At 41.1% G+C, this 13,565-nt stretch overlaps 1 protein-coding gene across 1 annotated transcript in view; it reads left to right on the forward strand.

The window, feature by feature from the left end:
- Positions 1–2,311: 2,311 nt before the first annotated feature.
- LOC147703285 (uncharacterized) overlaps positions 2,312–13,565 on the forward strand; it is a 243,233-nt gene continuing 231,979 nt past the window's right edge. The window contains exons 1-2 of the mRNA XM_086929485.1: positions 2,312–2,416; positions 8,010–8,062. Of these exons, the coding sequence (XP_086785611.1) occupies positions 2,368–2,416; positions 8,010–8,062 (102 nt within the window). The 5' untranslated portion in view covers positions 2,312–2,367. The remainder of the gene's footprint in view (positions 2,417–8,009; positions 8,063–13,565) is intronic.

Consider the following 13,565-nt stretch of genomic DNA (forward strand, 5'->3'; position numbering starts at 1 on the left):
ACACAGAGGAGTAGTGAAAAGTGATCAAAAGGTGGTACATGCTATGTGGAGAAATACTGCCCTCACTCACAAAATTGTGACATGATTCATCATTGGGCTTGCTCACAATACACCCCTGTCCTGAAGAAAGCCAATGTGACCCAACACTGTGGGCACTTTTAGCACGGCTGAAACATGTCAGCACTTTGGCAGTAAGGAGGGGTGAAGGAACTCTGAAATCTCTCCTATCACTACCATCCTTCACGTTTTCAAACCTGGACAGAGGGTAAAGGAATACATTGTTATACAGAGACACCACCAAGCTATTTTTAAGCCTTCACTGCACTTTGCTTTTGGTGATCCCAATTCATATTGATATATAATTTCTTTTTCATGTTTGTATTGTCTTACCCTCCCTTTTGTTCCACCCCAGGCGTTTGTCTGCGCAGGTGTGTATTGTAAGCAAGCCCAATGATGAAGCTTGTCACAATTTTTTGAGTGAGTGCAGTATTTTTCCACAGAGCATGTGCCACCTTTTGATCACTTTTCGCTACTCCTCGGTGTGTGTTACAGTCCTCTCTTGATAGTGCCACAGGTCCTTGATGTCTGGATGGACACTGTGATGTCAGCTGTTGGCAATGGCAAAAAAAAACAAGAAAGAGACATCAACCTTATTTGAGAATACAGCCATGATAGATGTGACAACTTATGTTGGTAAAATTGAAACAGATGTAGCATATCCCTTACACTTTCAAAACTCAATAATTGGACTGACATTTGTCTGAGATCACAAAGAGGGTCAATGATATGCAAACTGATGTACATAGTTGTGGTTGGGTGACAGCCACAGGTTTACCAGAGTGTCGGAGGGCAAAGAGTCAAACCTTAGCTTGATGGGTAGCCCATGATGTGGGTCAAATATTAATCCCTAATGTGATTAGCAAAGAATATTTGGTCACTACAGTAGTGGAGAGACGGGAATAGTTAATAGGTGTGGGTAGTTGTCATTGTTTTGCAGTGGTTAAAGGACTGAACATCTACAAAGTCGTGCCCTGGGTGACTGTACAGGTCAAATAAAGCCAGTTTGAGGCAGACATGCATGTGACATGAAGTTGTGGTAGGTGTGATGACAAAAGACATGCTGCATATTGTCATGGATGTTGACTTACTAGAATCTGTAGATTGTCTGCTGCGAAAGGACAGTACCTAGGACAGCACAGACAATGGCACAGCAGCGGGGAGAGTGGCATGTGGCAGAGGGGCTGGCAACTCGAGGCCTGCAATGGAGACAATTACATGATAGAGGTGTGTATATTTACGTGCTAGTCACAGACACTTTCCCTTTATTATCAGGATGTTGCCTCAGCATATGTGTACTCGATATATTGAATACCGTGTTCATTCATGAGAATCTCGGTTGAACCCTTGTGGTTGTTTCAAGCATAAAGTGAGGTAGACCTGGCTGCGAGAGAGGAGTGCGTTCTGAAACCATCCTGGTTGGGGCCCTGCTACACGAGGAGGCGGGTCTGCTGCACTTGGGGTAAAATAACCAGTAACACTTAGATTTAGGTGTGGGCATACTGGGCAGGATCGATGCTTCAAACACTCTAGAACCTGCACACAGAACTCTGGGCCGGTCACAATGTTTCTTACAGATTAAACATTCGTACATACATCTACTATTGAAATGGCTTTAAATTATGACCATGGATGATGAAAAGCCGTACTTATTACGAGTGACCTCTTAATTCAGTTGGGAACAGTAACTGGAGTTGCCAGCCCCATGGAGACTATAAGAGGAGCTACCGAGCCAAACTCAACAGACGACAGGAAATTAGACAGTAAGTTAAGAAAGACAAGTCTGCGGCTTCCATCTTAAACATTTCTTTTTAGATATGCTTCGACAGCGAATTTTGACTTTCTTTTACATTTCCACTGTCTGTATATATGTGCTACAGTTACATTTCCGTGGCTGGACCGTGCTTGTCATTAACTTACACTTGCACTGAGCCCCTCAAAATAGAAAATAAAAACATTGAAGTAAGGCAAACAACTAGTTTATTAAAAAATAGAAATGCCCACAGATGCTTATCTGTCCTCTCATTTAGAACAACCAGAGAAATTTAAATTACAGTAATAACTCTTCTCTTTGGATGGAACAGGAGAATGAAGGTGGAGAGAAACTGGCACCAGTTGAGTCAACATTGATTGATCCCACAGCCAAGAATCAAACTGGTCCAATTGTCACGTGACCTGACATCAGATCTACTGGCAGGATTCTGACTGGCCGCTTCCAGTATAAAGGTAGGAGCTCTGGGCTGACAGAGACACCCTGAGATTGAACCTTGTGTACTCACATCGCATCTCGATCCCCAGGCATCTCTCACCATGAAGATCGCTCTCGTTTTTCTGTTGGTGGGTGTGAGCAGCATCCATGGTAAGCATCCTCTCTATCCTCATAAATCCTGATTCACGGAGCACGATGCAGATCTGCACTCCCAGATTTACAACTCTACACGGAGGCAGATTTACAACTTTCCGAAATACACACTCTTTCGAGCGCAATCTCACCTTTTCCGTCCGAATTACTGGAAGGTTTCGTGCACTTTTTTTCTCTTTGGCGGTTGCATTTCTCTAATGTCCAATTGGACGCCTTGCACAGCTGTGCATTGTGAAATGCCAGTGTCTTTGAGTAATGACAGTTTTTAGTTTGTTTTTCTAGCTATTCAAAGACTATTTTTGCCATGAAGTAAACCGCTCTCACACCCTTAGGAATTTCAGAAGTGGTCCTTCACATTCGGGAAAATGTTTGATTCTTACTCTAGACAGGTCAAAATCTCTCCTTATGTTCAAGATTGACGGGGTCAGACGGAAGTTTGAGAATACCTACAAACTCTTTAATGTGTCAATGATTTAAAGTTTCTTGGGAGACCCTATCCTCGAAGATTCTATTTTTCTGCTCGCTGAGTGGAATTTACTCAACTGTTGCCTAATAATATGGATGAGATCACTTTTGCACAAGGACACGTTTTCATTAATAGATTGCAGAATGTATCTCACCATTGCACATGTCAGACCTACACATGCATATCGGTTTGAGACTCCTTTGCAGAGTAGGGCTCTTCTAAGGGGCAAGGAACATTTCTGTTTAATGCCCGGACCTTCTGAAGTTCACCAGCGCTCCACATGCAACACCATCGGAAAGCAATTTTCCCCCATCACATTAAGATGGCGTAGGAATCTGTCCGAGACCGGTGTGGGAGCAAACACCGCCCGCCACGGATCCACCACAGGCAATCAATCTGGCGGAGCACGAGATTAAGATTCTGGCCGCAGCCAGCCTTTCTGTGGCAGTTAAACAGCCATTGAAAGGCTGGTGAGGATTGGTATCGGGGGCCTGTTGCGTGCCCCCTTGTGTTGGGGGGACGTGCTTGTGCACTGGGGGATACCCATGGTACCACCTTACATTTCACTGCACTAAGAGGCGGGCACCGTGTAGTGCCTGCCACGTCGTGCAGTGAAATGCACAACATACATTTTTAACAATGCGGCGGGTGCTTCAGTCAGCAGCACCAGCTGCAATGTTAAAATGCAAAATGTGACCGCCATGGTGGCGGTCGCATCCTAATTTGGAGAGCAGGACCGCCGCATACATGGCGGGTGGTCCCAATCCCCGCAATGATGGCAGTCGGACAGAAGTCTGACCGCTATCGTAATGACCCCCATAGTCATTTGGGGCTTTGTTGGCCCCCTGAAATAGAATAATGGTTTTAATACGATGTAAAAAATATAGATATAATAAAAATGACTCCCTATACTTAAACAGGTAAGTACATAAATATTGGGGGAAAATATAGATGTTAAAAGTATAGTTGTACAAAATATCTACTTTTAAATATATGTATATGTATATATATATATATATATATATATATATATATATATATATATATATATATATATATTTATATATAGATATATATATATATATATATATATATATATATATACATATACATATATATATATACATATGCATATATAATACAATAATAAATATATTTTAAATTATAAAATTAATAAAAAGAAAGTAGATTTAATATACATTTTAACAAATATATCATATAAACTTAATTAAAAAAAATAAACCACACATCCATAATTACATATATATATATATATATATATATATATATATATATATATATATATATATATATATATATATATATACATTTACTTTAAAACAATTTATAAACTATCAATTTTAATTTGTTTCATAATTTTAAATGTATATATAAGTTTACAAATATATTTCTATCAATAACATCAAATCTATTAAAAATTCTATTCTATCAAAAATGAATACATTAAACTGTTTAAAAATCTTTAAAATGAAATTTACCACTCCAGTTAGTGCAACAGTAGGGAAAATGTTGGATAGCGCAGCGGCAAAAATTACTATTCCCACTCCAATGAGTGCAACAGTAGGAAAAGTGTCGGATTGTGGAGGGATAAAATGTACCATTCCCACTACAATAATTGTAACAGTAGGGAAAGTGTTGAATTGCAGAGGGGTAACAATTAATATTCTCACTCCAGTTGGTTCAAAATTAAAAACAAACAAAATAATAACAGCAACAAAAATATTTTAAAAATAAAATAAATAAAAAAGTATAAATATGTTAAACATTTAATTACAAATATATTGAATACCACAAATTAAAAAAAACATATATTTTTGTTAAATGCATATGAATAGTACCTACTAATAATATATTAAATAAAATAAAAATTAATTTTCAAACAAATATATGTTTAATTAGAAATTATTCAGAATCAAAAACATTAATTAATACATACATTCACTTTATTATTTCCTACCCTATAACACCACACAATTCACAAACCAACTGCTAAATCCTAAAAAAATGCCCTTACATAATTAACATAAATGATTACCAATTAAAGAAATATTACAAATTAAAAAACAAATTATAACTCTTAAAAATGAAGAAACTTCCCACAATTTACCCCTATAATCCCCACAAACCATAGCTAACATTAAACTGTAAAATAATTAATTACACAATTAAAACTTATTTTCAATTAGAAAACAAATAGTATTTAACAACCAATTATAAAGTAAGTAAAATTAATTTACTCCCCAACCTTTACCCCTATAAAAGTAAAACCCACACACATTAAATATAAATAAGTACCCCATTTAATTATCAATTAAGATAAATGATCAGCTAATTATTAATTAACTGAATATAAATTACTTCTCACCTTTTACCACTATAAACCCTACAACCCACACCTAAAATTAATTACACAATTTGCATATTTCATATTCAATGAATTAATCAATATTAATTAAGAACTAATTATTAATTAATTAAACTAAAATTTCTTCCCACGTTTACCCGTATAAACCCTACAACCAACACCTAAAATTAATTACACGGTTTCCATAATTAATTTTACAATAAATTAATAATAAAAACTAACGACTATTTATTAATTAATTAAACATAAATTACTTCCCACACTTTACCCCTATAAACCCCACGACCCAATGCTAAAATACATTTCACATTATTAATTTTCAATCAATTAATTAAGTTAAATTAACAACTAATTTATTACTTAATCAAAAATAAATTACTTCCCACCCTTCAAACCTATGAGCCCCACAACTCGCACCTAAAAATAATTACAAAATTACCATAATTAATTATCAATTAATTAATGTTAATTAACAACTAATTATTAATTAATTACAAATAAATTACTTCCTACAATTAACACTATAAAATCTCAATTAAAAAAAGATGCATAAATAAAATAATAATAATTTATTTATTATAATTAAATTACTTCCCACCCTATTCCTCCATAAACCACAACCCACTACAGAACTAAAAAAGGCAAAATTTAATTAAAATAAAATTGATAACTACTAAAAATGTAACACATATATTAAAAACATAAACAATATTTACACAAAAAACATACATCACAATAATTTGAATGATAAAATAAAATACATAACACTAATTAAAAAATCGATATTTTAAACAACTATATTTTTTCAAACAATATTAATGACTTCTACATTTTAAAAGCAATATTTCCTGCCTTAAATTTGATATTCTGGATCACGATATTCATGCTGTCGATATTTCTGTGTCATGATAATTCCAACTCGAAATTTGTGTAAGTCGACATTTCCAACTCAATATTCTGTCGGAATATCCTCCCACAAAGGAACTAGATATGTCCTGAATGTTAGTGAGAAACCATAAACATAATTGCTTATTGGTATCCATAAATGTTTTTCTGAGCATCTTCTGAAGTTGGAGACATATAGGGCAGGAGTAAATACGTAACCAGCAGTAGCGACTCATGGAGGGAGTGCTGCGGATGGTGGGGGGGGGCAGGGGAGGAGCAGGGTGGGGGGGTAGTAAACTACGGCATATGGCCGAACAGAGGTAAGTAAACAAGTAAATGAATAAACAAATTTCATTGCGCGCACTGCATTGCCAAATTCCATAGTTTACAACCCCCCACCCTGCTCCTCCCCCGCCCCGCATTACCGCCCTGCAGTACTCATTCCACGAGCCACTACTGGTAAGCAGGATGACGATGTGAAAGAATACCCCTCAAATTGTTGGGCGTGTAAAGCAATAGGTTTTTCCAAACTGAAAGCTTTTTTTCCAAGTGGATAGACAAAAAGTGCTCTTGCACACCTGCACGACATTTTCACATGCATAATTCAAAGCTATTGCATACTATGTATAATGGATAATGATAAATATTTTTGCGTAAAGAGAACATTTCAAAGGTTTTCCAATTCTTCTTGATACCTTTTAAAGTGAAGAAATGTAAGCATTACCACCTTAACCATTCTCCTCTTCCCTGTCCTTATATTATTGATGTTTCTGCTTCCTGTGACAGATTACCCATATATAAATAGATGGGAAGAAATTCGATTATTTCACAATAATTAGTTTTTCTTCACTTTATATTATGTAAGTGAGTTCCGCCCTCTCTTTCAATACTTCTCCTCCCCTGAGTTGTACAAATTCTTGATAGAAAGAATAGGGAGGGACCCAGAGCCTGTGCAATGGGAGGGAGATTGTCAGGGACTGGTTGGAGGGGAGGGTTTAAGAAACAGACACAAGAGCTAGTCAAAACAGGGACACTGTGTTAAATGCTCTTTCAGATTTAACAAAATAGTCCCTGAGCAAGTAACTATTATGTGACAAGTGGAATGCTTCAAGAAAAAGGGTCCTGCTCCATGGGAGGGAATAAACAATGAAAAAGGAGGGATAAATAGGGAAAATACCCACTTGGAAGCAAGGATTTTTATAGGACACTGAAACGAACAAATTCAAAGTAGTGGGCTCTCTGTAACCCCACAGACTGATAAAGCATGTCTCGAAGTGACAGCGCAAGCGCTGCCTCGGCTCAACATAAAAAGAAGCGTATGTTGGTTGGTATCAGGCTAAATTAACAGTCAAACGACTGATAAATATCACAAAAGAAATATTTCACTGGTGAGCATTATTTGCTCAACAGGAGATGTCCTATGCATTGCAAATACATTTTGATGAATACATGGTCGAGGACATTGCTATAGGAAGTACTCTTTTACTTTGAAGCCCAGGGCTATTTCAGACATATCTGCTCTCACTGGTCATAAGCCACGGGGTACTCTGGTATTTAGAAATCAAACCAAAATGTTTCTCTTTGGAATTCACTCATCTAATGGAACCATAGCTCTTGGAGAAAGAGAGAAAGAAGGGGAGGGCAGGCTCCAATGCAACTCCTAAGTTATGCAGTTGAAGCAACGTAAATGGAATTACAGATGTATTAGCTTTCACCCATGGAAAATTGTGTTTTAATACAAATAGGAAGAGAGAAAGGCAACTACCAAGTTATTGAATGGCCGCATGTAATTTAAAAAGTTTGGATTCATTTACCCATAGTCACTAATTATTTTATTTTTGTCTGTATTTTAGCTACTTATGAAATGGACAAGACCAAGGTTGAAAAATGCTTCGCAACGGCTCTGGTAAATACATCGCTTCTTTTAGATGCTCTTGTACATATATGATGCCACTTTTGAAATAATAGCTGAAAAGTATGTGTATGCTATTGATATTTATGTACAAACCTTGTTCCAATATTTTAGCGTTTGTAACTGATTTTGAGTGCCACACTACAGTTTGCAAGTATGAATAGATGTACAAATGTATGCATTTTATTGCATTCAAGAAATAAACACAATCCCAAATAGGACTGACCTACAGCAGAAACATTTTGGCTGAATTAGTTAGTTAAACAGGTATATGTTGCATTTTTTAAACTTTTTAACTAAATGCGTTTCCAGTTCTTTATATCAAGACAATATTGCAATATAATGTGCTGCAAAATGCAGCATAGTACTTTACTGCTGCATAATTTAGTTAAATATGATATATAATGTGATCTTCCATTGCAGCATAACGCTAGTGATTGTGGCAATGGGAACGCTCTACAAAGGGTTATGGGGCTGGAATTATGATCATGGAACTTATATTTCAAATCGAGCTGTGGAATATTTTCCATAATTCACCGGTGCATGTAAAATATGTGGTTTTTAACACTTCATTTTGTGCAATAAAAGTACACAAAGATGTAATGCATATTGTTTCAATTACGCTTTTGTATACTGGTGACTAAAATTACAGCTTCAACAGAATGTTTTGAGAAAAATGTGAAATCTTCAAACTAGTAGAGAATTTATGGTATATTTTTCTGAAGCAGTCACAAGTGCAATGAGCTAAGGCTATTCTAGATTTAGAATCTAAATGTGAGAAGCTAAACCGTGACTGATGACGGAATGGTTCCGTCACCAGCATCGAAGGGGTTAAGCAGCACACATAGAAGTTACCAAACGCTATTTCAAGACTGCTTATGTGCAGGAAGGATTCAGAAAAGGGGGGTGGTGATGAACAGAGTGTCTGAATTAAGCAGACCACTCTTACCGAGTCCAAAGATCAGGGCTTGATCCATCACCGTTATTTAACTCACTGCCCCATCCCAGCTCAGAACCTGGCTATATGCAAATCAGTCTGTCCCTGGCCCAGTGTATCATGGGAACAGGGCAGACCAAACTACCAAGCAAATTCTTCACCAGAAAGGAGACAAGCTTCCGGGGACCGGTTTCTGGCATTTCAGCCGTCGTCGGCCCGGCTTGCTTGAATCCTGATGGAGCAGTGAGTAAGGGACTCATGTCTGAGTATACCCTGCCACACCTATAGTGGCCAAAAACGATTCAGAAAAGGGGGTGGTGATGAACAGAGTGTCTGAATTAAGCAGACCACTCTTACCCAGTCCAAAGATCAGGGCTTGATCCATCACCGTTATTTAACTCACTGCCCCATCCCAGCTCAGAACCTGGCTATATGCAAATCAGTCTGTCCCTGGCCCAGTGCATCATGGGAACAGGGCAGACCAAACTACCAAGCCAATTCTTCATCAGAAAGGAGACAAGCTTCCGGGGACCGGTTTCTGGCATTTCAGCCGTCGTCGGCCCGGCTTGCTTGAATCCTGATGGAGCGATGAGTAAGGGACTCATGTCTGAGTATACTCTGCCACACCTATAGTGGCCAAAAACGATTCAGAAAAGGGGGTGGTGATGAACAGAGTGTCTGAATTAAGCAGACCACTCTTACCCAGTCCAAAGATCAGGGCTTGATCCATCACCGTTATTTAACTCACTGCCCCATCCCAGCTCAGAACCTGGCTATATGCAAATCAGTCTGTCCCTGCCCCAGTGCATCATGGGAACAGGGCAGACCAAACTACCAAGCCAATTCTTCACCAGAAAGGAGACAAGCTTCCGGGGACCGGTTTCTGGCATTTCAGCCGTCGTCGGCCCGGCTTGCTTGAATCCTGATGGAGCAGTGAGTAAGGGACTCATGTCTGAGTATACCCTGCCTCACCTATAGTGGCCAAAAACGATTCAGAAAAGGGGGTGGTGATGAACAGAGTGTCTGAATTAAGCCGACCACTCTTACCCAGTCCAAAGATCAGGGCTTCATCCATCACCGTTATTTAACTCACTGCCCCATCCCAGCTCAGAACCTGGCTATATGCAAATCAGTCTGTCCCTGGCATAGTGCATCATGGGAACAGGGCAGACCAAACTACCAAGCCAATTCTTCACCAGAAAGGAGACAAGCTTCCGAGGACCGGTTTCTGGCATTTCAGCCATCGTCGGCACGGCTTGCTTGAATCCTGATGGAGCAGTGAGTAAGGGACTCATGTCTGAGTATACCCTGCCACACCTATAGTGGCCAAAAACGATTCAGAAAAGGGGGTGGTGATGAACAGAGTGTCTGAATTAAGCAGACCACTCTTACCCAGTCCAAAGATCAGGGCTTGATCCATCACCGTTATTTAACTCACTGCCCCATCCCAGCTCAGAACCTGGCTATATGCAAATCAGTCTGTCCCTGGCCCAGTGCATCATGGGAACAGGGCAGACCAAACTACCAAGCCAATTCTTCACCAGAAAGGAGACAAGCTTCCGGGGACCGGTTTCTGGCATTTCAGCCGTCGTCGGCCCGGCTTGCTTGAATCCTGATGGAGCAGTTAGTAAGGGACTCATGTCTGAGTATACTCTGCCACACCTATAGTGGCCAAAAACGATTCAAAAAAGGGGGTGGTGATGAACAGAGTGTCTGAATTAAGCAGACCACTCTTACCCAGTCCAAAGATCAGGGCTTGATCCATCACCGTTATTTAACTCACTGCCCCATCCCAGCTCAGAACCTGGCTATATGCAAATCAGTCTGTCCCTGGCCCAGTGCATCATGGGAACAGGGCAGACCAAACTAGCAAGCCAATTCTTCACCAGAAAGGAGACAAGCTTCCTGGGACCGGTTTCTGGCATTTCAGCCGTCGTCGGCCCGGCTTGCTTGAATCCTGATGGAGCAGTGAGTAAGGGACTCATATATGAGTATACCCTGCCACACCTATAGTGGCCAAAAACGATTCAGAAAAGGGGGTGGTGATGAACAGAGTGTCTGAATTAAGCAGACCACTCTTACCCAGTCCAAAGATCAGGGCTTGATCCATCCCCGTTATTTAACTCACTGCCCCATCCCAGCTCAGAACCTGGCTATATGCAAATCAGTCTGTCCCTGGCCCAGTGCATCATGGGAACAGGGCAGACCAAACTAGCAAGCCAATTCTTCACCAGAAAGAAGACAAGCTTCCTGGGACCGGTTTCTGGCATTTCAGCCGTCGTCGGCCCGGCTTGCTTGAATCCTGATGGAGCAGTGAGTAAGGGACTCATATCTGAGTATACCCTGCCACACCTATAGTGGCCAAAAACGATTCAGAAAAGGGGGTGGTGATGAACAGAGTGTCTGAATTAAGCAGACCACTCTTACCCAGTCCAAAGATCAGGGCTTGATCCATCACCGTTATTTAACTCACTGCCCCATCCCAGCTCAGAACCTGGCTATATACAAATCAGTCTGTCCCTGGCCCAGTGCATCATGGGAACAGGGCAGACCAAACTACCAAGCCAATTCTTCACCAGAAAGGAGACAAGCTTCCGGGGACCGGTTTCTGGCATTTCAGCCGTCGTCGGCCCGGCTTGCTTGAATCCTGATGGAGCAGTGAGTAAGGGACTCACGTCTGAGTATACCCTGCCACACCTATAGTGGCCAAAAACGATTCAGAAATGGGGGTGGTGATGAACAGAGTGTCTGAATTAAGCAGACCACTCTTACCCAGTCCAAAGATCAGGGCTTGATCCATCACCGTTATTTAACTCACTGCCCCATCCCAGCTCAGAACCTGGCTATATGCAAATCAGTCTGTCCCTGGCCCAGTGCATCATGGGAACAGGGCAGACCAAACTACCAAGCCAATTCTTTACCAGAAAGGAGACAAGCTTCCGGGGACCGGTTTCTGGCATTTCAGCCGTCATCGGCCCGGCTTGCTTGAATCCTGATGGAGCAGTGAGTAAGGGACTCATGTCTGAGTATACCCTGCCACACCTATAGTGGCCAAAAACGATTCAGAAAAGGGGGTGGTGATGAACAGAGTGTCTGAATTAGGCAGACCACTCTTACCCAGTCCAAAGATCAGGGCTTGATCCATCACCGTTATTTAACTCACTGCCCCATCCCAGCTCAGAACCTGGCTATATGCAAATCAGTCTGTCCCTGGCCCAGTGCATCATGGGAACAGGGCAGACCAAACTACCAAGCCAATTCTTTACCAGAAAGGAGACAAGCTTCCGGGGACCGGTTTCTGGCATTTCAGCCGTCATCGGCCCGGCTTGCTTGAATCCTGATGGAGCAGTGAGTAAGGGAATCATGTCTGAGTATACCCTGCCACACCTATAGTGGCCAAAAACGATTCAGAAAAGGGGGTGGTGATGAACAGAGTGTCTGAATTAAGCAGACCACTCTTACCCAGTCCAAAGATCAGGGCTTGATCCATCATCGTTATTTAACTCACTGCCCCATCCCAGCTCAGAACCTGGCTATATGCAAATCAGTCTGTCCCTGGCCCAGTGCATCATGGGAACAGGGCAGACCAAACTACCAAGCCAATTCTTCACCAGAAAGGAGACAAACTTCCGGGGACCGGTTTCTGGCATTTCAGCCGTCGCCGGCCCGGCTTGCTTGAATCCTGATGGAGTAGTGAGTAAGGGACTCATGTCTGAGTATACCCTGCCACACCTATAGTGGCCAAAAACGATTCAGAAAAGGGGGTGGTGATGAACAGAGTGTCTGAATTAAGCAGACCACTCTTACCCAGTCCAAAGATCAGGGCTTGATCCATCACCGTTATTTAACTCACTGCCCCATCCCAGCTCAGAACCTGGCTATATGCAAATCAGTCTGTCCCTGGCCCAGTGCATCATGGGAACAGGGCAGACCAAACTACCAAGCCAATTCTTCACCAGAAAGGAGACAAGCTTCCAGGGACCGGTTTCTGGCATTTCAGCCGTCGTCGGCCCGGCTTGCTTGAATCCTGATGGAGCAGTGAGTAAGGGACTCATGTCTGAGTATACCCTGCCACACCTATAGTGGCCAAAAACGATTCAGAAAAGGGTGTGGTGATGAACAGAGTGTCTGAATTAAGCAGACCACTCTTACCCAGTCCAAAGATCAGGGCTTGATCCATCACCGTTATTTAACTCACTGCCCCATCCCAGCTCAGAACCTGGCTATATGCAAATCAGTCTGTCCCTGGCCCAGTGCATCACAGGAACAGGGCAGACCAAACTACGAAGCCAATTCTTCACCAGAAATGAGACAAGCTTCCGGGGACCGGTTTCTGCCATTTCAGCCGTTGTCGGCCCGGCTTGCTTGAATCCTGAGTATACCCTGCCACACCTATAGTGGCCAAAAACGATTCAGAAAAGGGGGTGGTGATGAACAGAGTGTCTGAATTAAGCAGACCACTCTTACCCAGTCCAAATATCAGGGCTTGATCCATCACCGTTATTTAACTCACTGCCCCATCCCAGCTCAGAACCTGGCTATATGCAAATCAGTCTGTCC

Source organism: Lissotriton vulgaris, chromosome 7 (assembly GCF_964263255.1).
Source record: "Lissotriton vulgaris chromosome 7, aLisVul1.2, whole genome shotgun sequence".
NCBI lineage: Eukaryota > Metazoa > Chordata > Amphibia > Caudata > Salamandridae > Lissotriton > Lissotriton vulgaris.